Source organism: Mobula birostris, chromosome 2 (genome assembly GCF_030028105.1).
Source record: "Mobula birostris isolate sMobBir1 chromosome 2, sMobBir1.hap1, whole genome shotgun sequence".
Taxonomy (NCBI): domain Eukaryota; kingdom Metazoa; phylum Chordata; class Chondrichthyes; order Myliobatiformes; family Myliobatidae; genus Mobula; species Mobula birostris.
Window position 1 is genome coordinate 94,276,608 of NC_092371.1, and position 27,224 is coordinate 94,303,831.

Sequence of the window (27,224 nt, forward strand, 5' to 3'; positions counted from 1 at the left end):
CACTCTCTGTTTCCTGCCAATCAGCCAACACTCTATCCACGTATGTAACTTTTCTGTAATTCCATGGGCTCTTATCTTGTTAAGTAGCCTCATGTGTGGCACCTTGTCAAAGGCCTTCTGAAAATCCAATTATACAACATCCACTGCATCTCCCTTGTCTAGCCTACTGGTAATTTCCTCAAAAAGATTGTAATAGGTTTGTCAGGCAGGATTTTCCTTTAAGGAATCCATGCTGAGTTCTGCCTATCTTGTCATATGCCTCCAGGTACTCTGTAACCTCATTCTTGACAATCGACTCCAACAACTTCCCAACCACCGACGTCAAGCTAACAGGTCTATAATTTCCTTTTTGCTTCCTTGCCCCCTTCTTAAATAGTGGAGTGACACTTGCAATCTTCCAGTCCTCCGGAACCATGCCAGAATCTATCGACTTTTGAAAGATCATCACTAATGCCTCCACAATCTCCACAGCTACTTCCTTCAGAATACGAGGGTGCATTCCATCTGGTCCAGGAGATTTATCAACCTTTAGCCTATTCAGCTTCCTGAGTACTTTCTCTGTCATAATTGTGACTGCGCACACTTCTCTTCCCTGACACCCTTGAGTGTCCGGTATCCTGCTGTCTTCCTCAGTGAAGACTGATGCAAAATACTTGTTCAGTTCCTCTGCCATCTCCTCATCTCCCATTACAATTTCTCCAGTATCATTTTCTATCGGTCCTATATCTACTCTCACCTGTCTTTTACTCTTTATATACTTGAAAAAGCTTTTAGTATCCTCTTCGATATTATTTGCTAGTTTCCTTTCATAGTTAATCTTTTCTCTCTTAATGACCTTCTTGGTTTCCTTTTGTAAGGTTTTAAAGACTTCCCAATCCTCTGTCTTCCCACTAATTTTTGCTTCCTTGTATGCTCTCTCCTTAGCTTTAACTTTGGCTTTGACTTCTCTTGTCAACCATGGTTGCATCCTTTTTCCACTCGAAAATTTCTTCTTTTTTGGAATATACCTGTCTTGCACATTCCTCATTTCTCGCATAAACTCCAGCCACTGCTGCTCTGCCGTCTTTCCCGCCAGTGTCTCTTTCCAGTCAACTTTGGCCAGTTCCTCTCTCATGCCACTGTAGTTTCCTTTACTCCACTGAAACACCGACACATCAGATTTCGGCTTCTCTTTTTCTAATTTCACAGTGAACTCAATCATGTTATGATCACTGTCTCCTAAGGGTTCCTTCACCTCAATCTCTCCAATCACCTCCGGTTCATTACACAATACCCAATCCAGTACAGCCGATCCCCTAGTGGGCTCAACAACAAGCTGTTCTAAAAAGCCATCTCGCAGACTTCTGCTCCTTTGTCTTATGGTCTTATGGATATTGCCTCTTGGCGCCCTTAATGGCTTTCCAGAGTTCACACCTGGATTCCGTGTCGCGACTGATATCCCCAGATCTAAAAGCCGCAGCTCTAGCCTTCAAAAGGGACTTGACCTCATAATTCATCCAAGGTTTCCAGTTAGGGAATACCCGGATCGTCTTGCGAGACACACAGTCCTCTGTGCATTTCCAAATAAAGTCCGTGACAGCTGAGGCATACTCATTGAGGTTAGCTGCCGAGTCCTTGAGTACTAACCAGTCCACCGATTCAAAGCAGTCACAGAAGTCTTTACTCATTTCCTCCGTCCAACGCGACACCACTTTTGACAACGTGACCTCCTGCTTCAGTTTCTGTTTGTAAGCCGGGAGGAGCAGTACGGCCTGATGGTCCGATTTTCCGAAGTGAGGTCGTGGGACGGAATGGTAGGCATCCTTGACTGCTGTGTAGCAGTGGTCAAGTATATTCGGGCCTCTAGTAGGGCAGGAGGCATGTTGGTATAACTTGATAGGAACTCCTTCTCACAAACAAGAGAAAACCTGCAGATGCTAGAAATCCACGCAACACACACAAAATGCTGGAGGAACTCAGCAGGCCAGGCAGCATCTATAGAAAAGAGTACACTCGGCGTTTCAGGCTGAGGCCCTTTATCAGCCTTAATGAAGGGTCTCGGCCGAAATGTCAACTGTACTCTTTTCCATAGATGCTGCCTGGCCTGCTGAGTTCCTCCAGCATTTTGTGTGTGTTGCTAGCAACTCCTCCTGTTGGCTTGTGTTGAACTAGTGCTCTTGTTCTGACATTGGCTACTGTGTGGTCTCCCCATCTTTCCTTTTTATATTTCCTCTTCAACCTCGGAGAGGACCATGGGGGATATTTTTGATTTTCGGTCTTTAACTGGAAGTCAATGAGCGACAAATTTTGAACCAAAGCTGTAAGGTGTGGAAGTACGACTGGTGACTTCTTCACCATGATATCTCTGTTCAGTACTGGCATCGTGACTGTCATGCTAGTATAACGGGTACGATGTCTATCGAAGTGGAGTTCCAGTGCTTCTCTTGTATAACCTCCCTAGAGCTCTCATGATGCTGTTACAAGTTTCTCAAGTTACATCAGGTAAGCATCTGAACCCCTCAACGACATCTGCATACTCTTTCATGCATGGTATGGTCATCTTTGGTTTGTGAACCCACTAGGAAAACTCCACCCGGTTAAGCTTTTCACATGCACTCAGACCCAGTATTGACTATACTCGTTTTTCTAAAATTAGTAGCTGTGTCTTTAGGTGCTTCCCCTTTTACTGGAATGTTCTCTCCAGTATAGCCTGTGACTTTTAATTGCACTGGTTAAATCTTGCCCTTAATTTTGATGTCCTGGGTAGGTGACTTCTTTAATTATTAGCTGCTTTACTGAGGCAATGTATAGTATAGACAGAGTCCATGAAGAGGAGGCTGGTTTCCATGATATGCTGAGCTGTATCCACAACTCCCTGCACTTCTTGTGCTCATTGGCAGAGTAGTTGTCACACCAAGCTGTGATGCGTCCAAATGAATGCATTCTATGGTGCATCAATAAAAATTGGTAAGTGTTGCTGAGGACATGCCAAATTTCTTTAGCCTCCTGAGGAAGTAGAGGCATTGGTGATCCTTTGCAACTGTGACATTTGTGTGGTTGGACATGGTAATGTTCACTCCTAGGAACTTGAAGCTCTCAATCCTCTCAGCCTCTGGATCATTGAAGTAGAAAATAGCGTGTGCATTGCTCCCCTATTTGAAGTAAATAGCCTGCTCTTTTTGTATGCTGACATTGGGAATAAGGTTGTTGTCATGACACCATATCACTAAACTTTCCATCTCCTCCCTGCACTCAGATTCATCATAATGGTATCAGTGGTATTGTCTGCAAACTTGTAGATGGAGATAGTGCAGAATCTGGCCTTGCAGTCATGAGTCTATGGCAGGGGTCCCCAACCTTTTTTGCATGGCAGACCGGTTTATTATTGACAATATTCTTGCAGACCGGCTGACCCCGGGGGGGGTAGGGTTGCCGACGGCCAAGAGTAGCAGTCAAATACGTTGTGTTTACCCCGAGAAAGACTACCATGACCATGAAGCCTTGTGCGGGCACCTGTGTGTGCATGCATGACTTGCGCATGCATGTACGTGCCAATTTTTTTCTACAAATCGTTGTTGGCAATTCTGTTCGGGGAGGGGCGGGAGTGTTAATCATGACCGGAATATAGGTGATAAGTGGCTAATACACTCAATGTCATTTCCAGAAGGGTTTATCTAACGAATTTAATATTAAATACACAGCGCATATTTTCCTCGCATGAATATAGTGATAAGTCAATTATCAGGGAGGACAGGGGAGCTTGAAGTAAGTGTTGAACGAACTTTCAGTAGAAGTGGTAGAGGCAGGTTCAATATTATCACTTAAAGAAAAATTGGATAGGTATATGGACAGGAAAGGAATGGAGGGTTATGGGCTGAGTGCAGGTCAGTGGGACTAGGTGAGAGTAGCGTTCGGCACAGACTAAAAGGGCCGAGATGGCCTGTTTCCGTGTTGTAATTGTTATATGGTTATATAAGTCACTTATAAGTCAATAGCATACTAACATTTTAAGTAACGTTTGGATATTAAACACACAGCACATATTTTCCCCGTATGAACATATAAAATCATTGCAACACACCAATATCGCTGAATCAGTGGGAGCCCTGGGCTGAATACTTGTTTCCCTGCAACAAGACGGTCCCGTCGAGGGGTGATGGGAGACAGCGATACTCGAAGGGGGTTCCTTATGTCCAGTCTATTCCGCAATTTAGTTTTCATTGCATTCATTGCAGGGATATGTTGGAAATGGAAGCAACGTTTTCAGTGCTTTCGTGGCTATCTCAGGATATTTAGCCTTGACTTTGATCCAGAATGGCGGCAGAGATGTTATGTCAAACATACTTTTCAGCCCGCCGTCATTTGCAAGCTCGAGGAGTTGATCTTCTTCCCGCGCTGACATGGATGACGCGGGGGTAACGACCTCGCATGCGTTCAAGCTCCACAGTGGGCGTGACAGGGAATGAGGAAAGGTGCAGCTGACTCATATCGCCAAATCATATTGTTTCCTCGCGGCCCGGTAGCACATGCTTTGCGGCCCGGTACCAGTCCGCGGCCCGGTGGTTGGGGACAGCTGGTCTAAAGTGAATACAGTTGGCTGCTGAGGGTGCAGCTTTGTGGGGCACCAGTGTTGAGAATAATCAGGGTGGTGGTATTGCTGCCTATCCTCACTGATTACGGTCTGTTGGTCAGGAAGTCAAGAGTCCAGTTGCAAAGGGAGGTGTTAAGTCTCAGGTTTGAGTATTTGGAGATGAGTTTTCTTAGAATTATTGTGGAGCTATAGTCAATAAACAATAGTTTAATGTAGATGCTTTAACTATCCTGATGCTCCAGAGATGAGTGTAGGGTCAGAAAGGTACATCACAATCGAATAAGGTTCTATGGGTGGCTGAGATTAATACATTCCATGACCAGCCTTTTGAAACACTTCATGATTTTGGATGTCAAAGCCATTGTGTGGTAGTCATTAAGGCATGTTATATTGTTTTCCTGATGTAAGTTTTTCACCCCACCTGCCCCTCATCATACACGCGCACATGGCACTAAACTTAACTTGACTTACTAATAACTTACTTGGCTTACTAATTGCTTTATAATCCTGCTTGAGCTCTCAGGTCTTCTTTCATTTGCCTCTTAAATTTAAATAATCTCCCTCAAAAGATACTCAACAGGTCAGCTTTTCTTAACCACACTCCCAAACCGTGGAACTCAATACTGTACCTAAAACTATAAGGGATGCAAACTCAGTTGACACTTTTAAACACCAGCTTAAAACCTATTTAACTTTTAACTAACATCATAGTATTTTATTTTCATGTTTACACAGTATCCTATTGTAAATCACTATGAACTACATTGTATGAAAAGTGCTCTATAAATAAATTATTATTATTATTATTTTATTATTGGTACTATTTTAACCATGATATGTAGATTTCGGATAAGGCAATGCATTGTGAATAATGCAGCAGAAACAATAACCTGTCTTTACATAATACCGTTAATATAATTAAACATCCACAGGCACTTTCATAGTGTTATCAAATAGAAAGTGATATCAAGCACAAAAAAATAGTAAGCAAGGTGACCAACAAATTCATCCCAAAGAGCAGTGGAGATTAAAGAATGGACAACATTTAGAAAAATGGATTCTGGAATTAATATCCAATAAGCTAGAATAGTTCAGGTAATATAAATCTGCCCTTGCAGAATTCTCCAGTTCACTCTCACATGAGAGGTGTGGCCAAGAAAGGATTTAAAATTAAAGATGAGATGCAATTAAGTGACAGCAAGGTTTCTGCAAATGTAATTGGTGAAATAAGTGTTTTTTCCTGCTAGCAGTGCAGTGTTTCCACAGCAATCAATAATTTTACCAATTTTAATTTCACATTTATTTTATAAATTTTATTTACTGAATTTAATTTGAAATTATATCCCTTGATTTTTGACTCAAGCCCCAGATTGGTTGTCCAGGAAGAGAACAAAAAGCTGTCTTTCCTATTAATTAGAAATTTAAAAACATTACTTGAAAAGCAGTTTGCATTAATATGATTTTAAAAATCCAAAATGTATCTAATAGTTTGAAATACTGCAATAATTTAAAATGTTACTTAATTTTTGGAAAATATAATATTATGTATTTTCATATGCATGATGTGAAATTAGCTGCATTGTATCAATGCAATCTGATGTAAATCAATTCACAGGTAGAGACAATTGAGTTACAGAAGAAATAGTTATCAGTCTACAAAAACCTTTTCATAGTTTGACCTTCACTGAATGAGAAAAGGTTATTGTTTACCTCCTAAGAAGCTCTGCCTGATGTTGTTAAGAAGTTAATTAAAAGTCTCAGCAGGGAAAATCTGCTTTCTGTATTTGTGCAGGCAAAGTGGTATATAAAAACTCACAAAATGAATAAATGCTACAGTATACATAGTGAAGATTTTCCAAACAACACTTACTATTAAGCTTCAGTATAAGGAAATTATGCAAAATATTTCTGTTATTATTCTATTACTAAAATATTTATATATACATATACACATTTCATTAATTTTAATGAAATTATACTTTCAATTGCCAAATTAAATGAAGTAATACAATGTAATTATTTAGTACTAAAATATTGAATTCCCAGGTAATTTGCATTCAACAGCTTGAATTGCAGCAAATTGAACTATAAAAGATGACAATCTTGTTTTACACTTATAGAACTTAAAGCTATGATTTTTATCCATTTTTCATAAGTTAAAATTCTTGATCACAGTCTCATTGTTTTAAACGCGTATGAACATTCTAGTCATAATTCATGTCTAGTGATGATGAAGGATAGTGCTAAGTGACCTTTCAAATTCAAAGACTTTTCACAAATCAGATGCATCAAAACTTGTTACATTAGCAGAAATTGTCCTTAGATATGGCCCTTGTGGCTACAGGGGTCAGGGGGTATGGAGGGAAGGCTGGGGCGGGTTCTGAATTGGATGATCAGCCATAATCATAATAAATGGCGGTGCAGGCTCGAAGGGCCGAATGGCCTACTCCTGCACCTATTTTCTATGTATGTTTCTATGTAAATATGGAATATGGAATAATAGGGAGAATGAGCAGAGGGCACAAAGAGCCAGATATAGTTTGAAGAGCAAACTACAGGGGGGAAAAGGCACTGAGAAGCAGTCTACATTTGTTCATGTTGTGGGGACACACTGTGCTAGCCATCTGCACTTCTGAAAACATAGTGAGATACAGCACAGATATACACCCTTTGGCCCACTGAGTCCATTCTGGCAATCAGCTACCCTTTTACACTGATCCTATGTTAATTTCAGTTTTTCTTTCGACATATTATCATCAACTCCCCTAGATTCGCACACTCGCACTAAGGGAAATTTACAGTGGCCAATTAACTTACTAACCAGCACATCTTGGATAAAGACGTCTTCACTGAAATCTGCCAGATACACCAGCCTCAGCTCTCAGCTCAGAACTTATTATTGCTGGACCCCGAACGCTGCTTTGAATATTGTACTCCATGTCCTCGGTACAATCTGAGCTATCATGATAGCAAGCTGAAAGTACAGTACATGTCAGCAGCCTGAGCTTCCATATAGAACTCAGGTATTGAGTGGTTGTTGATTATGCTACAATGGAAGCAGCTTCTCTATCATGGTTGTGTCTATGGTTAAAAAAATGTAGGCTCCAGGTTCTGGGTATACTTTGTGCCATGTTGGAACCACGCTCTACAGCATTCCTTAGCAAAAACATAGGTTTTCTCCCTGGGTAGGTTTTCAGATTCACTGCTCTTCTCAGTTTACCTAGCACTGTAGAGATGATCACGGAGTAGGGAAGCATATAAAGCTCATCAGGCTATAGAGAGGGTATTGGAACATAGGGCATGAAGTGAGCTGAGCTGGTGCTAGGTATAGGTGGGAGCTTAGCATTAATCAAATAAGCAATCATGTGTGACAGTTAAATGGACAGATAATTGGTTTTCAGAGTTGGGTGTTCTGATGTAAACAGGGAACTAGATAATTCGGAATTATGATCACTAAGACAGTCGATCAGGAACAAGGACTGAATGGAACAGTAACCAGATATTGTCGCCTGTACTACATTGCACCTGCCTAGACTGAAGTGTTTGTGCTCAGTGTCTTGCCACATGCAGATCTTCTATCTCTATTACCCTCAAAAAAATACGTCATGCTTGCTGAAGTATCTCAGTAGAACTTTGCTGTATCCAGTGGTTTGTAGCTGTTGTGTGAAGTAAATCACATAGACCAAAGAGTGGCTCTTGTGATGGCCAGAAACTCAGGATGAGGTCCTGAGGGGTGGGGCAGCACAGCTGTGCAGTACAAGTATTACTGCCTCACAAAGTCAGAAACACAGGTGCAATCCTAACCTTGGGTGCTGTCTGTGTGGAGTTTGCATGTTACCCCTGTGACCACGTTGGTTTCCTCCAGGTGTTCCAGTTTCCACCCACATCACAAAGCCATGAAAAATATGGTTGGTTGATTAGCTATAAATTGCCCTCCAGTGTAGGTGAGCGAAATCTGGGGAGCGTTCATGGTAGTGTGGTGAGAATAAAATGGAATTAATGTAAAATTAATGGGCTGACAAGTCACCTCAGATCCAGTAGATTGAAGCGTCTCTTTTCATGCTGTATCACTCTATGACGCTAAATTGAGTCATCTATTTAGCACCTTTGGCTGAACAAGGTTACAAGTACTTCAGTCATGCTTTTACCACTCACATGCTGGACCTTGCCATTGAGGATGTAAGTGTTCTAGGAGATTCATCCTCCTACTAATTGTTTAATTGTCCACCACCATTCAAAACAATACTTGACAGCATTCATTTTTATTGCATTTTGTATATTAGAAACATGAAACAAAAAAAATTGGCAATTAATTTGCTGTAGCATTATGAAAGGAAGTATTCTTGGTTAATTTAATGTGTAAGACAACCAAAATACAACAGATACTGTAAACCTGAAAATGTTGCAAATACTCAGCAAGTCAGGAAGTACTCACAGAAAGAGTAGCACATTTAAAGGCTTAGATTTTCCTGAGAAATATTACCAATTCCACTGTGGAACTGCTAGCATATTCACAAGTAACTGTAAAGTTTGGCAGTTCAAGGCAAATGTGTTCAGTCCCTAATTTTTAATGAGTTTTCACATGTAATTTCCCAAACACACTGACATTTGGAATTCTCAAAGACCCTGGCGGCAGGGGTGAGACTTGGCACAGTTTAATGTTCAGTCCTGACGAGGGGTCTCGGCCCGAAACGTCAACTGTACCTCTTCCTAGAGATGCTGCCTGGCCTGCTGCGTTCACCAGCAACTTTTGAGTATTGCTGGCACAGTTTAATAACTGTTTATTTCAATGGAGAGAAATGGTTGTGAGAGGAAAGAGGAAGTTTCTAGTCACTTATGTTTATTTGATTGAAATTAACTACTTATTTTTATGTATTCATAGTGTTTTAGGTACATAGTATATATCTTTATCTTTAAATATTAATAGATTTGTAATTTTATTAGTTTTTTAAAATTATTTATATTTTTTGTGAATGATGACAATTTCTTCAGGACCTTTGACAGCTTTAGCCTGGGAGAATGGCCTAACCTATTTTCACAGCATCTCTGTGTGATTTTTGATTGGAAGATCTGATGCACTGATTAGTTTGTAGCTGGTCTTTTTGTTCAGGATATTGCTGCCGAAAGTTCATTTCTGGGTAAATGAAGATCTTGTGGGTAGGACAGTGATGAGCATGGGTGGCTTGCTGCTCCCAGGAATGCAAGGCCATTGTTTCAGATCCATGACCTCTCTTCAAAGTTCATTAAAATTAAAAGGTCATCGACCTGAAATGTTAACATCTATTTTTTCCTCCACAGATGCTGCCTGGCCAACTCAGTGTTTCCAACATTTTCTGTGTTTATTGTGGAATTCTAAACTGTTTGGATAACACTTTGGGCATGATTTTCTCTGGATACTTGAGGAATACCAAAGAACATCTGACATGGACAAGGTGGGGTCTTGTGCCTCCTCTCTAATTTAGCCCATTTTTAGCACAAGACACCACCATGATAAGGAACTAAAGCTACAGTAGAAATATCCACCCTGAGGACTATGAACAATTTGTCTGCTGACACTCATTAAAGAGGCTTCAGACTGCATTGTGGCCAAGCACTGCAAGAAGATCAACTGAGTAGCAATATCTAGTTGTCTCTTGCATAATTTATATCCATGCTCAATTAACACTTTATGCCTGCCTGCTGAGATTGAATGGTTTAAGTACCAAGATTTTCTGGGACCTTTGTCGCTCATGGTCTGGCAGAACAATGGAAAGAGGAGAGAGTGTGTGGGTAGAACAAGATTAGCTGCAAAAGGACAGATAGGAAGAGGGGTTAAAGCAACAAGCGCTTTCATTGAAAGTAATACTTCTACATGATCCTTTCATCTACATGAAAGGGCTGGATGGCTTGGAGTTTGTCAAATGTGTTGAAAGCGCTAGATGGCTTGAAGTTTGTCAAATGTGTTCAGGAAAGTTTTCTACATCAATATATAGAGGTACCAATGAGAGAGGATGCAACACTTGATCTCCTAATAGGGAACCAGACAGGTCAGGTGTCAGAAGTAGGTGTAGGCGAACATTTTGGGTCCAGTGACCATAATGTCATTAGTTTCAAGTTAATTATGGATAAAGATACATCTCGTCCTCGAGTTGAGGTTCTAAATTGGAGAAAGGCCAATTTTGTGGAGATGAGAAAGGATCTAGGAAGACTGGATTGGGATAAGTTGTTTTCTGGCAAGGATGTGTTCAGTAAGTGGAAGGCCTTCAAAGGCAAAATTTTGAGAGTGCAGAGTTTGCATGTTCCTGCCAGGATTAAAGGCAAAGTTAACAGGCATAGGGAACCTTGGTTTTCAAGGGATATTAGCGATCTGGTTAAGAAAAAGAGAGAGGTGTATTGCAGGTATAGGCAACTAGGAACAAATGAGGTACTTGAAGAGTATAGAAAATGCAAGAAAATACTAAAGAAGGAAATCAGGAAGGCAAAAAGGAGTCATGAGGTTGCTTTGGCAGATAATGTGAAGGAAAACTCGAAGGGTTTCTACAAGTATATTAAGAGTAAAAGGATAGTAAGGGACAAAATTGGTCCCCTAGAAGATCAGAGTGGTCATCTATGTGTGGAGCCTCAGGAGATGGGGGAGATCTTAAAGTTTTTTTTCATCAATATTTACTCAGGAAACTGGCAGAGTGTATATGGAAGGAAGGGAAACAAGCAGCAGTGTCATGGAACATATAGAGATTAAAGAGGAGGAGGTGCTTGCTGCCTTACAGCGAATAAAGGTAGATAAATCCCCCAGGTCTGACAGGATATTTCCTCGGACATTGAGAGAGACTAGTGTAGAAATTGCAGGGGCCCTGGCAGAAATATTTAAAATCCCCTTAGCCACCAGTGCGGTGCCAGAGGACTGGAGGGTGGCTCATGTTGTTCCGTTGTTTAAAAAAGGCTCTAAAAGTAAACCAGGCAATTACAGACTGGTGAGCCTAACATCAGTAGTAAGTAAATTATTGGAAGATGTTCTGAGAGATTGGATGTACAAGTATTTGGACAGCCAAGGGCTGATTAAGGATAGTCAGCATGGCTTTGTGTGTGGTAGATCGTGTTTAACGAATCTTGTAGAGTTTTCTGAGGAGGTTACAAATAAATTAGATGAGGGAAAGGCTGTGGATGTTATCTACATGGACTTCAGTAAGGCCTTTGACAAGGTCCCACATGGGAGGTTAGTTCAGAAGGTTCGGACACTAGGTATCCATGGAGAGGTTGTAAACTGGATTCGAAATTGGCTGTGTGGGAGAAGACAGAGAGTGGTAGTGGATAATTGCTTCTCAGACTGAAGGCCTGGGACTAGTGGTGTACCTCAGGGATCTGTGCTGGGACCATTGTTGTTTGTTGTCTGTATCAATGATCTAGATGAAAACGTGGAAAATTGGATCAGCAAGTTTGCTGATGACACTAAGATTGGAGGCATTGTGAATGGCGAGGAAGGCTTTCAAAGCTTGCATAGGGATCTTAGAAAAATGGGCTAGAAAATGGCAGATGGAATTTAATGCAGACAAGTGTGAGGTGTTGCATTTTGGAAGGACAAATCCAGGTAGAACATACACAGTATATGGTAGGGTACTGAGAAGTGCGGAGGAACAAAGGGATCTGGGAGTTCAGATACATAATTCCCTGAAAGTGGCGTCACAGGTGGACAGGGTGGTAAAGAAGGTCTTTGGCATCCTGGCATTCACAAATCAAAGTACTGAGTATAGGAGTTGGGATGTTATGGCGAGGTTGTATAAGACATTGCTGAGGCCAAATTTGGAATATTGTCACCTACTATAGGAAGGATATCAGTAAGATTGAAAGTGTGCAGAGAAGATTCGCTTGGATGTTGCCGGGTCTTCAGGAGTTGAGCTACAGGGAAAGATTGAACAGGTTAGGACTTTATTCCTTGGAGCGTAGAAGAATGAAGGCAGATTTGATAGAGGTTTACAAAATAATGAGGGGTATAGACAGAGTAAATGCCAGTAGGCTCTTTCCACTTAGATTAGGAGAGATAAACACGAGAGGACATGGCTTTAGGATGAAAGGGGAAAGATTTAGGGGGAACATTAGGGGGAACTTCTTCACTCAGAGAGTGGTGGGAGTGTGGAACGAGCTGCTATCTGACATGGTAAATCCGGGCTCACTCTTATGTTTTAAGAACAAATTGGATAGATGCATGGATGGGAGACGTCTGGAGGGTTATGGACTGGGTACGGGTCAATGGGGCTAGTGGAATAAAGTTTCAGCACAGACTAGAAGGGCAAAATGGCCTGTTTTCTGTGCTGTAGTGTTCTATGGTTCTATGTCCAGAGACAGTTCAAAAGGAGAGTAGAGGGAAGCAAGGTCGTATGGAAAGAAAATTCATACTTGGAATCGTTACACAATGATTGCTTTACTGGGCTAGTGAACCAAAAGTGTGAAACAATGATCACAGATGTGCTTGAATCCCAGCCTATCATCTGGAAATTACATTTATCTGTCTATATAATCTAGAATAAAAAACAAAAACCAGTAATGATCAATATGAAACTGCCAGATTTCCTGAAAAGCCTATCCTACTCATTACTATTTTTTTCGAGATGGAAGAAGGTCATTATGAACATGTATTAAGGCAATGGAGAGTATTAGTATACTGGTTAGTCACTGAAATCATGTTAATGTTTGTGAGTCAAATCAATGCATTAATTAAACATTTGAATCAAGAACAAGTTTTTCACCGCCATCTAATTAAGTTCCATTTATTACTATTGATTCGTAAACAGTCTCTCATCAAATTGAACAACCTACTATTCTCCAATACGAGTGGAAAGAAAAAGCTCCAAATGGAAGGGAAGTAGCTACCTGGTATTGTATTTTCCATTTATAGTTCATGGCCACAATGTTGACTGATCTCTTGGATAAGACAAGAATAAATTTAGCATAAATCTGAGCATTAGTATTAAGGCTGATTATATATCCAAAATTCAGCATATAAAGTAAATGATTAAACACTACTGTTTGGTTACAATATTTTATGAATGAGATCCAATCTTCTAAAATTTAAATAATAATATCTTACATTCAGGTTTCATTAGAACTTTCTATATAATTTAAAAGTTCAAAGTACATTTATTATCAAAGTATGTATACCGTATACAACCTTGAGATTAATCTTCTTGCAGGCAGCCACAAAACAAAGAAACACAATAGAACCTGTTAAAAGAACTCCACACCACAAACTCCACACGTCAAACTTCAATGTGCAAACAGTAAAAAAGTAAACAAATAACACACAGAACATGAACCACAGAGTCCCCGAATTGGAGTCCACAGCCGCGAAGGCAGTTCAGCACTGTGGCCAGTGAAACCAGTCCAGGAGCCCAATGGTTGTAGCCCACAGCCATGGAGACAGTTCAGCGTCGAGGCAAGTGCCAGCAGTTGCAGGCCAGAGCTGCAGTCAGTTCAGTGCTGAAGCGAGTAAATCTTGCGGAGTAGTGAGCTGAACACTGCTTCGCCCTTTGCCCTCAGCCTTAATGCCTTGATCAAATTGTGCAAATAGTAAAAGAAAGTAAACAAAAACACACTGAACATGAAATGCAGAGTCCCTGAAAGTGAATCCGCATCTGTGGAGCCTGTTCAATGCTGAGGCAAATGAAGCCTGTCCAGGGCGAAGGACGATCTAGTTAGTTAGTTCAGTTGGATCATTTAGTTGTTTCAGCTCACTACTCCATGAGGTTTACTCACTTCAGCACTGAACTGAATGCAGCTCTGGCTTGCAATCATCAGCATTTGCCTCAGCAGCGCTGAGGCGATTGAAGCCTGTCCAGGAGCCCATGGTTACAGGGCAACAACTACTCCTTAACCTGGCAGTGTGGGACCCAAGACTCCTGCATCTGCTGGCCAGCGGTGGTCACATGAAGAGAGAGAGAGACGAGTCAAACATAGGCAAACAGCACTGAATACCTGTTAATTTTCAGCTCTCATTCTCAACGATTTTAATCTTGCTCGACGCTTTAATTGACACAGAGTAATGGAGCTGACCATGGGTTCATCTTCCACCATCAGGTCTCAGTGCAGTATCCACCCCCAGTGATGGCCACCCCATCTGTATCTGAACTCTCGAGAGTCTGCGTCACCGAATCCCCAAAGACATTGCAAAAGTGCCAGATCATTTAGTTGGTTCAAAAGAACATCCTTAAAATGGATGTTACAAGCTGCAGACTGCAGTGATCAAAGTTCAGAGGTATACAGTGGCATTCAAAAGTTTGGGCACCCCGGTCAAAATTTCTGTTACTGTGAATAGCTAAGCGAGTAAAAGATGACCTGATTTCCAAAAGGCATAAAGCTAAAGATGACACATTTCTTTAATATTTTAAGCAAGATTACTTTTTTATTTCCATCTTTTACGGTTTCAAAATAACAAAAAAGGAAACAGGCCCGAAGCAAAAGTTTGGGCACCCTGCATGGTCAGTACTTAGTAACAAACCCTTTGGCAAGTATCACAGCTTGTAAACACTTTCTGTAGCCAGCTAAGAGTCTTTTAATTCTTGTCTGGGGGATTTTCGCCCAGTCTTGCAAAAGGCTTCTAGTTCTGTGAGATTCTTGGGCTGTCTTGCATGCACTGCTCTTTTGAGGTCTATCCACAGATTTTCGATAATGTTTAGTCGGGGGACTGTGAGGGCCATGACAATTGAGGGCCATGACAAAATCTTCAGCTTGCGCGTCTTGAGCTAGTCCATTGTGGATTTGAGGTGTGTTTAGGATCATTATCCTGTTGTAGAAGCCATTCTCTTTTCATCTTCAGCTTTTTTTTTTACAGTCGGTGTGATGTTTGCTTCCAGAATTTGCTAGCACTTAATTGAATTCATTCTTCCCTCTACCAGTGAAATGTTCCCCGTGCCACTGGCTGCAACACAAGCCCAAAGCATGATCGATCCACCCCCGTGCTTAACAGTTGGAGAGGTGTTCATTTCATGAAATTCTGCAGCCTTTTTTACTCCAAACATACCTTTGCTCATTACGGCCAAAACGTTCTATTTTAACTTCATCAGTCCGCAGGACTTGTTTCCAAAACGCATCAGGCTTGTTTAGATGTTCCTTTCCAAACTTCTGGCGCTGAATTTTGTGGTGAGGATGCAGGAAAGGTTTTCTTCTGATGACTCTTCCATGAAGGTCATATTTGTGCGGGTGCCACTGCACAGTAGAACAGTGCACCACCACTCCAGAGTCTGCTAAATCTTCCTGAAGGTCTGTTGCAGTCAAACGGGTGTTCTGATTTGCCTTTCTAGCAATCCTACGAGCAGTTCTCTCGGAACGTTTTCTTGGTCTTCCAGACCTCAACTTGACCTCCACCATTCCTGTTAACTGCTATTTCTTAATTACATTATGAACTGAGGAACTGGCTACCTGAAAATGCTTTGCTATCTTCTTATAGCCTTCTTCTGCTTTGTGGGCATCATTTATTTTAATTTTCAGAGTGCTAGGCAGCGCTTAGAGAAACCCATGGCTGCTGATTGTTGGGACAAGGTTTGAGGAGTCAGGGTATTTATAAAGCTTTGAAATTTGCATCACCTGGCCTTTCCTAAGGATGACTATGAACAAGCCACAGCCCTGATTAAGGTCTGAGACCTTGGTAAAAGTTATCTGAGAGCTCAAATCTCTTGGGGTGCCCAAACTTTTGCATGGCACTCCTTTCCTTTTTTTCCCACTCTAAAATTGTACGAAACAAAAATAATACACTAATCCTGCTTAAAATGTTGAAAAGAATGTTTCATCTTTAACTTTATGACTTTTGGAGATCAGTTCATCTTCTACTCACTTAACTATTCACAGTAACAGAAATTTTGACCGGGGTGCCCAAACTTTTGCATGCCACCTTATCTGTTAAAGTATCTAGTAGTTTTGTGAGCTGTCTGCAAGATGTCGCTGTTGGTCACTGGCACTATTTTGCTGTGTAATAAACAAAAGCTCTTCTTCAATCACTGATTTCTAGCCTAATTACCCAAATAGGTGAGGATCCCAGCACCAACTATCCCATCCCCTGACTCCCCAACATTCATGATTCGTAGTTTCCAAACACATACCATGATCTCTGCTCCATTCCTCCTAAGCTACGTGTAAAACCTCAGTGTCCTCATCGGCCACCTTCTGCCCTTCCCCATGCTCCAACAAAGTATGATCTGAACTGTGAACCAAATCACTGAAACAAATACCATTTATAACTTCAAAAGACTTATAAATATGAGAGGAAAGGGGATGTGGCACATGGTGAATAAATGGTGCATGTTTTTCTGCTTTTCAAAATTGTTTGCAACATTCATTAGCATAATCCCTAATAAAATGATTTTGTTGTTATTAGTTTGTGCCATATAAATCCTTTCTTGTGCATACATAAAATACGTCATTACAGTGATATGACATCTGAGCTATGTAAAACCTGCATAAGGCGCACATTCAACAAGCTGTTCAAGCCAAAAGGCGTCAACCCATAAGTCTATTCAAACCACTCAGTCAACTGCATTTAGAAGTCATTATTATTGTACATGCAGTAAGAAGAAATTAAGAGGTTAAGTTTGTTTTGCTTGGAGTGGAGAAAGCTATAATAGAAACTTTAAACAAGACAGATAGGTAAAATGCTTTCCTGTGCCAGAAAAACCAGTAACTAAAGTATTTGGGAAAAGAACTAGATTACATTCAAAATTGATTAACTCACTGTAGATATTTTTTAGAAGTCTTTTTCCAAAGAACTAGATGCAAGATGACTTTTTTAAATATCTACAGTGAGTTAATCAATTTTGAATGTAATGTATGAAAACAAGATGAACAGTTTACAACAACATAGTTCCACATGTCTCAGACATGCATTTTGAAAATGTGATTTTTTTGTACATCAGCTGAGATAATGCCAGATAATTATTTCATGATCTTGACCTGAAACCTTGCATGCACAGTCAATATTGTGCAATGGATAGTGATTAGGAGCAGCTGTAAGATATGTTAATATGTTAATGGTTAGTGGGATTTTACACTGTTGTTAAAATGGCTTTCCAAATTCTGGGTGTTTAGGGAGTTGCCGGCCGTAATCATGAAGAAGACTAATTCATTCTAAGTCCATGTACTCTGATATATTACTGCTTTTGTTTTAATAATCTTGCTCAGCAAAGACCTGAAGTCAACCTTGGCTCCTTCCAGTTTATACAAGGTCAATTACTTAAGATCACAAAAAAGTGTATTAATTGGCAGAGGGAAAATTTAATTCAATATACAAGAATTTTATGCCTTGCATTTTAGACGAATTACTAAAACATATTAATAAAACCATAACTCTTTAAATACCACTGATTGGTTAAACAACGGGAATATCAGATGGCTATAAGAGGGATCATTTATAATTAATGTATTTCAACACACCTCATTAGTCTGTGTCCAGCATTTACCGATGGATAATAAGAAGTTTTAAATATCATATTCTTAAATACATTACTATGGTAAAAATGGAGATATTGTCATCCCTTCAGGGGATTTATAACAATAAATTATCATAATTATTGTTCCATGTGAACACCAACAATAAAAGTACACATTTCCCAACTACTCTCATCTAGATCTCTAATATGTCACAAAATGGGTTCCTGAGATGATTGACACTAAATCAAGCAAACCTCATAGTATTTCCTAAAATTACACAATCTGTGGTAATCAATCACCAATTTGGATAAACTAATTTGTGCTTTTGAATCTAAATTATATTATTCCCCTTTAAATAGATAGTTAAGATAATAATTATTTCTTCATCTGGGTACGCTGGAAGCTTAGCAATTCACGCTATTAAACTATTATATTTTAGTTTGTGTTTATGTTCAAGCAAATAGCAGGTCACATCTTGTATCTGTTGAGTAATAAGTTCCTTGGTTCTGAGACAAAGAGTAAAGATTTCACTAGTTCCTAACTTTAATTCTCAGAAACCATCAATTCCTCTTATATAGAACATAGAATAGTACAGCACGGTACAGGCCTTTCCGCCCACAATGTTGTGCCGATCCTTAAACCCTGCCTCCCATATAACTCACCACCTTAAATTCCTCCATATACCTGTCTAGTAGTTTCTTAAATTTCACTAGTATATCTGCCTCCACCACCAACTCAGGCAGTGCATTCCAGGCACCAACCACTCTCTGAGTTAAAAACCTTCCTCTAATATCCCCCTTGAACTTCCCACCCCTTACCTTAAAGCCATGTCCTCTTGTATTGAGCAGTGGCGCCCTGGGGAAGAGGCGCTGTCTGTCCACTTTATCTATTCCTCTTAATATCTTGTCTATCATGTCTCTATCATGTCTCCTCTCATCCTCCTTCTCTCCAAAGAGTAAAGTCCTAGATGCCTTAATCTCTGATCATAATGCATAATGATCATATAAGACCTTCTTTTGCAAAAAGGCAAAAACACAATATTTGAGGCAGCATCCTGAACCTTTCATTGAAGCAGCAGTGGCTGGAAAACCCATGGGAGTCAGAAGTCAGGAAAAGAGTGTGAGGCTTTCATTCGGCAATATCCATCTATCTATGATTAAAAATTTAAAAGATTCAAGATTAGCTTTACAGTATTTGTCAAATGTACATTGAAACATATGGTGAAATGCATTGTTTCTATCAAATCAAATTGGCAAAGATTGTGCTGGGCAGCCCACAAGTGTTGCTATCCTTCTGGCACCGGGATAACTTGCCTGTAACACTAAAGCATGCATTTTTAGAATGTGGAAGGAAACCCACACCGTCACGGGGAGAATGTACAATCTCCTTACAGAACTCCGAGCTTACAGCTGTCACTGTAATAGCATTATATTAACTGCTACATACTGTGCTGCCCCCTCCCAGAAAGGTAACAACTATTAACACCATAAAATGACAGAGGCATGCAAACATTGACCTTAAAGAAGTTTCTCTCACAGCTGACCATAAATTGATTGAGTTAAAATGCCAGTGATCTATGAAAACCTCCAGATCCTGAAGGAAGCTTTAAGTATAAAAGAAGATGGGCTGAAATTTGGGGAAGCCAGTAATGTTGACAAATCCACAAGTTCATTTTATTTCCTACAGCTTAACACATCAGTGAAATTAGCAATACAGTAAAGAGGGGCAAACTGTAAAATATGGCATTGATCACAATAAGCTGGCTGTACTGACCCTACAGTTTAATAGCTACCTTGATCTTAACTTGTAGAGCAGTCAGATAAGGGTGTGAATCTATAGTTGAGACTACAGAACATTGTAGATCTGTGTAACAACTACCTTAGTTAACTGCCGTCAACAACAGGGTTTCACAACTTTTTTTATGCCATGGAGTCTTACCATTAATCGAGGGGTCCATGGACCCTAGGACTCTACAGAAATGTGGATACTTGCAGTGCTCAAGGTAGGACGACAGGTTCTGTGCGGTAAGGTCTTCGGCTACTACCTTTTAAATGCTTCCTCCCTTAAATCTTGTGTACGTAAATTTTGTGTAATTTCTCCGCCACTTGAAATCCCATTCTGTCTTACTACTACATCAGTGGAAGCATCACATATACATAAGAGCTTCCAAATTATGAAATTCCATTGAAGCTCATTATAAACACCTAAAGTGACTCAGTGTACTTTAGAATGACTTACAGCTTCCAGGGTGCCCTGCAGCAGAATCCATATGTTGCAAGTGACAATATAAGTATCCTTTTAAATAACACAGTTGGAGAGCCATCATTATTCTTAAAATCTTGTTGGCTTGTGAGTGACCAATGACAGTTCAGGTTGGAAGAACATCATTAAATTTCACCTAGTAACACTAGAAAAACAGTATCATTTTATGCTATCGTGACATTATTAAATACAGGTCCAATGCCAGAAACAAGTCATCCATACATGCACAGCTCATGTTGGAGAGGTTTTCTGCAGCGACCCAAAATCTACGAATAGTTATTTGCACACTTCACTTCATGCATTATATTTGCATGACCCTGAAATAAACAATGCTGTTTTAACTGATGTGTTACTAAACAATTCTTCAAGATCAATTCATGGATAATTCATGGTGAAAGAGTTGAGAAGCACGTCACTATTTATTCCAGACAAGTTCTTGTAGCTAGATTCTGAATCTTACTGATAGTGTTTGCTAGGTGAAACTCGAGGAGAGATGTTGACACAGAGTGACAAATGTTGCAAGGAAAGCCTATTCCTCACCACCCCAGCCGCAGTCATAATTATAGGGTAAAAGGCTCAAAACAGGCAGGTCACACACAGTTGAATATTTTTGGCAATTATATTTCTGCTACTATTACCTTTTCTATAATATGGACAAGTGCTAATATATGAAGTGTTTGCAGGATGTTGACTTCCCTGGTATGACCAGTATTTATTACTTAACCCTAAATATCACTGAGAAAGTGGTGGTGAACCACGTTCTTGAATCACCTCAATCCTTCTGGTGATTGATTCACACTGTAGCCACAGTGATGAAAGAGGGGAATGTTGGGGATGTTGTCAATTAAGCAGGCTACTTTCACAGGATAGTGTGGAGAGCTGCATAGGATTTAAACATGTGGAGTCATCAGCTTACATCTTTCCCATATCACTATCTTATTCAATCCCTTCTATGGTGAAAAGAGTCATTGATGAAGGTCGGATAGACTGAGGAGACTTTCCTGAATAAGTTATGTATCGATGCCCTGAGATATTTAATCTCTAAAACAGGAATCAATCTTCTTCATCTTCCGTGCATCAGAAGATTCCAAAGATTGGAATTTTTTGTCCAGCTTCTTCAGTTTTACCAGGGCTCCTTCATTCTGTATTCAGTCAAATACTAACGTCATGTCGAAAGTAATCGCTCTGTCCTCACTTTTGAATTCTGCTTTTTGATCACGCTTGGATCAAAACTATGATTAAATCTGGTGCCCACTAGTCTTGGTAAATCCAAACTAAATATCCAGGGTTTCAAAACTAAATGCTAGAAAGTCAATGACATAATCCATCACTTTGCTCATCATTTTCTGGACAGAACGTAACTAGCAACCTTCCATATTGTTGGGTAGAGGCCAGAGTTGCAATTGTAATGGAAAAGCTTGGCTAGAACTACAGATAGTGCTGGAACACAAGTCTTGAGTGCTATAACTGGTATCTTCTCTTATCCCTTTGCCTTGAATGTGTCCAATGCTCTCGGTCACTTCTTGATATTGGTTTACAAGAGATTAAATTGCAAGATTGTAGTGCAACCTGAAGTAGTGCAAAATAACAACTTAAGTAACTGTAGAAGAATACAAGAATGTTAAGAGCACAAGAATGTGGCAGCAACCCCAGGAAGGGGGTGTGAATGAGTGATTGGTTCAGCAGTCTCGTGGTGGGGAAAAAGCTCTTCTTAAGTTCGAACATCCTGGCTATAAAGTTTCTTTAACTACTTCCCAGAAGGTATTAAAAGACAAGGGAATGGCCAGGGTGGCAAGCATCCTTATCGATACCATTATCTCTCTTGAAACAATGCAACCTGAAAATATACTGGATGGAAGGAAGTAACAGGCTTATAATGGACTGGGCTATGGTTACCACTCTGAAGGTTCAGTCAGTAAAGAACCAAGTGGTTACTATGCCAGGCTGAGATGCAATCTATACAAATAACGAGAATGTTCTTGAAACCTCTCCACCACTATTTATGACAAATGTGACAAGAACACATAGCTTTGACCTGATCTATTAGTTGTGAGATCACTTAGTTTTTATCTATTCCTTATTGCTTTTCTTGTTTAGCTTGCATATAATCTTTTATTGCAATGTCTCTAAATTAGCACCTCATTCTTAGGTACACCCAAAACGACTATCAACATGCCTTTTTATCTTCAGGCTTGATTATACCTGTGAGCCTTCATGGGGTGCAAAATCAATACTGTGGATGCTGAGGACTACTTGTTTATTTCTTATATATCACTGTTCTGTCACCTCTGGTAAACTTACCCTGCCAATGGAACAGCTGTGAATGGTCAGACAGATAAAGATGGTAGATTTCCATCCATGAAGAACATTAGTAATCCAGATGTTTTAACAACCTAATAATTTCAGGATCACCAAAAAGGAGACTAACTTTTAAAATCTGTATTCTTTGATCAATGAATGGGATGTATTCCTGGAAATCATTTTGTTTAGTAGGAAGCTGCGAAAGTGCTCAATGGGTGTTTTACTATAATGTATTCATGTGCTCAAAGAGTAGCATACTGTTTGTTACAGCAAAAAAACCTTCAAAACTCAGACACATACTCCGAAGAATCAATGACAAGAATCTGACACACGTGCATTCATAAATCAATACATTACTGTACTTAATTAAATTTAAATTCAACAGTTGCCATAAACAGGATTTGAACAGTGAATTGTTAGTTCAGGTCTCTGGATTAATAGTACAGTACTTAATTACACAACATAATAGTGGTAATAAATGAAAAGCTCAAAACTGGTCCGGATGTTTTGTGAAACTAAACTATAATTAATCAGTAAACTAATAACAAATACGGAAGATTGCAGTGAACAACTAAAGACACGCAATAATTTAATTTCTCAACAAAATGATAAACAGGAAAATCTTGGGTGCATTTCAGAACTTCTGGCCACTGAAGACCAATTTCAATTGATTTTTCTGAATCATTTTAGTAAACTGTACCTTCTTACTGGTTGTCTTTACATTTGTCTCTACAAATACAAATTAAGTGACTGAATGAAACCCCTCCATTAAGACTGCCAAAGCGATTATGAGGTTTCAATTACCTTGCTTCAACTCCTTCACTTCTTACCGCTATATGTCATAATCTTCAAGGAGCTGTGCTTCCTAGAGCACATAACTGGCATTATGACTAGGTACATTGCAGCCTTTGAGCCTCAACACTAACAACAACAGTTTCATTCAGCATCAGATTTAATATTACTGGCATATGTCATTCAATTGGCATTACCACATGTTTAGTTTATGTTTTTAGAATACATTGTAGGTTTTTTCTTGCAAAAAATAATTCTCCTACATCCATTCACATCTATATTTGATACAGCACAGAAACAGACCCTTTAGCCCAACGGGTCCATCCCAGCTAGTGCAATTTACTAGAGTTTGTCGCATTGCCTTCTAGACCCTTCCTTTCCATTTACTTGTCCAACTGCATTGTATCTGCTTTAGCCACTTCCTCTGGCAGCTCACTCCACATACATACCACCCTTTGTGTAAAACAGTTACCTCTTAAATTCCTATTTAATCTTTCCCCTCTGACCTTGAACCTTTGGCCTGGAGTTCTTGATTCCCCAACCCTGTGAAAGTGACGAGTGCACTTAGTCTAACTGTGCACCTTATGATTTTGTACACCTCTAAAAAATCACCCCTCATTCTCTTAATCTCCAAGGAATGAAGTCGTAGCCTATCCAACCTCTCCCTGTAGTTCAGTCCCTCAACTCCTGGCAACATCCTCGTAAATAATTTCTACAGTTTTTCCAGTTTAATAATATTTCTCCTATAACAAGGTGACCAAAGCTGAACACAATACTTCAACAGTGCTTTATACCCTGAGCCTTGACTGATAACGAACAGAGTGCCAAAGCCTTCTTCACCACACTCTTCACCTGTGACTCCACTTTCAGAGAACCGCGTACATGAACTCCAAGATCCCTCTATTCTACAACACTCCCAAGACCCTGCCCTACCTAGATTTGACTTCCCATATCTTTGCTTAGAATACCTTCATATCTTTACTTATTCTATCATCAGCATCTTTCACTGAGCACTATCCCACCTTGTGACTTAATTTCTTGGGTCCTCCACACCATAGCAGATCTTATCTATTTGTTCTCTCCTTGTCTCACTGCTTTCCCTTCAGCTTAAAACTTGTCTTTTCTCTAGTTAGTTCTGATAAAAGTTTATTGACCGCAAACATTTATCCTTGTTCTCTGCAGTTGTTGGTTAATTATACTGGGTATTACCATTTTGTTTCTGATTCTAATACAGATTTTAAGCATCCACAGTATTTTGCTTTGATGGACTTCAACCCCAGTGTGTACCTTCTCTGCTAACTATATCATCCATTTTTAATAATTATATTACATTGTTGTTTCAGAGTCGAATGGCTGAAAGTTTGCGTCTGTTTGATTCTATCTGCAACAACAACTGGTTCATCAACACTTCACTTATCCTGTTTCTGAACAAGAAAGATCTCCTTGCAGAAAAGATAAAACGAATTCCATTGATGGTGTGTTTCCCAGAATACAAGGGTCAGAACACATATGAAGAAGCTGCCGTTTACATTCAGCGGCAATTTGAGGACCTGAACCGCAACAAGGAAACTAAAGAAATCTACTCCCACTTTACCTGTGCTACAGACACCAGTAACATTCAGTTTGTTTTTGATGCAGTCACTGATGTGATAATTCAAAATAACTTGAAATATATTGGGCTCTGCTAGACAATTGTCCATCTAATATAGAACAAAATCCATTCAGGATTCGGGAGGTCAAGAATAAAATTAAATAGGAACAGTGCTGGATCTGGCACCAAACAATGGCAAGGAAAATTACCACAGTGATGATAACTGGATGAGGTCTGACTACTGCACTGATTTGCTTAACGAATTCACTAAAATTCTGGTGATTTGCAATCCAGTATCATGAGTTCCAGTATGGAATCATGAGAAACACTGTGATCTCTGAAATAACCTCTCCTTTTTATGTGATGTGACTGAGCTATGGTTTATTTACTCTCTGCCATTCCAGACATCATACATGCAATCTATAAAATCAAAAGCTGAGTTAAATGTATGCAGGTCAAAGATAACTTGTCAACGTAAACAGGCAACAGTCCTTTTCTTCAAGTTCGGTTTAAAAAGGGGGGGGTCATATAATACTTGACTCCTTGTAAATAAGAAATAATTCAACAAAACGTTTTTTAAGGAAAGAAATTAAACATTTAATTTACTTGATATAATTGATGTGTGAAATGTTTCATCCTCCATTTTTGTTCTGAACTGCACACCACTCTTCAAAACAACTGATACTGAGTTTACATCACACTATAATGAAAACGTCTTATCGATCCAGTTCCACAATTCGGTACAGAAATTCTACAGGGAAGAGCGAAAAGAACAACATGGAAACTGTGGAAACAGCTGTGCTCTGTGGACTTTTTACTTTTGGGCTAGAAAATAGAGGTAATTAAATACCACTGAGAAGTAAATGAGTAAGTTCTGTTGATCTATAAACTGTATTAACACAGCAGTAACCTGTCTTGACTTGGTGTTTGGGTTTCTGTGATAATGACAACCTTTTCATTACTAAAAAACACATTGTAACTAAAACTGAAATGCCTCTCATACAGCATTGATTTTTCTCTCATTTTTCCATGCAACATTCACATGACAGAAGTATGTAAATACATTAGAAAAATGTAAAGTACACACTAAAATGAAAATCACGTAAACAGTGTCTAGTATGTGGATCTTCAGTTAAGGGCTTTGAGACAAATTTTAAACACTGCTCACTTTAAGAAATGAAATAAAGTAAATTATGCTATGTGGGAAAATGTGTGATATCCATCATTGTGAAGATTATTTTCTTTAGAAATATTTGTCTCTAAGAACTTAAAAACAGATTTTATTTCTTGATATTAATCATTGTAATATTTGCTTAAAATGTAAAAATAATATCTACACATGAAATAGGTAATTAGAAAAAAAATCATTTTAGGTTAACTACTGTCATCCCTACTTGCAGGGTAAGAAGACAGAACAAAGTACCCACCAATTCAAGAAAATAATCTGCTCGCAGTTTTTCTTTTAGACATCAGTAATAACACAATATAATAGGAACATTGCTTTTCTTTGTGTCGATAAAGCAATGATGCTTCCTACTGACCTGGAATCAAGATCCTCATAAAATTTCAGCAATTTCTGTGGAGAAAGTTTCTCCATCCTACCTCCTGCTGTAAAAATTCAAGAAGACTATAGGCACCCCACAGCTGTGATGTCATCATGCTAGCTTAGCAATCAATCACATCAAATATTCTACAGAAAGGATGCTGGGAGGCATTTTAAATTAGTTTTCAAAGAAGTATAAAGAATGCTGGATATAAAATTAAATATACCAAGATGGTTAAAATAGGGACTAAAATTTCAAAAAAAAATAAACATTTTATAAATACAAACCCAATAGAGGTTTATAAAATTATGAATAGCCGAGATAGAATAGACAGTCAAAATCTTTTTCCCAGGGTAGAAATGTCAAATATGATGCATTAAGGCAGATGTTGGGGGGAGGGGGGAGTTTTTTTTTGTTACACAGAGAGTGGTAGCTGCCTGGGACAGGTAATTGGGGTAGTGGTGGAAGCAAATATAATAGTGAGATTTAAAAGGCTATTAAACACAATAATATGCAGGGAACAGAGGGATATGGATCATGTGCAGGCAAGAGAGATCTAGTTTAATTTGGCATTATGTTTGGCATAGACACCACAGGCTGAATGGCCTGTTCCTGTTCTGCACTATTTTATGTTCCATAGTCTGCTAAAAATTATGGGCAGAATAGTCATATGTCACTTATGTTACCCAGAAGCAGGATAGATAAGACTTTGCATATATTCTAAGAAGAAAGGTCTCTTCTCCTCTGAATCTATACTGAAGAGTCAGCAAATGAA

The 27,224-nt window shown here is 39.4% G+C and overlaps 2 protein-coding genes across 2 annotated transcripts in view; one reads left to right on the plus strand and one right to left on the minus strand.

Annotated features, from left to right (window-relative positions):
• gnaz (guanine nucleotide binding protein (G protein), alpha z polypeptide) overlaps positions 1 to 26,061 on the plus strand; it is a 286,550-nt gene extending 260,489 nt beyond the window's left edge. Inside the window, exon 3 of the mRNA XM_072245207.1 lies at positions 24,658 to 26,061. Coding sequence (XP_072101308.1) covers positions 24,658 to 25,002 — 345 coding nt within the window. The 3' untranslated portion in view covers positions 25,003 to 26,061. The remainder of the gene's footprint in view (positions 1 to 24,657) is intronic.
• Positions 1 to 27,224, minus strand: part of rsph14 (radial spoke head 14 homolog) — a 786,151-nt gene that overhangs the window by 714,922 nt on the left and 44,005 nt on the right. The window lies entirely within an intron of this gene.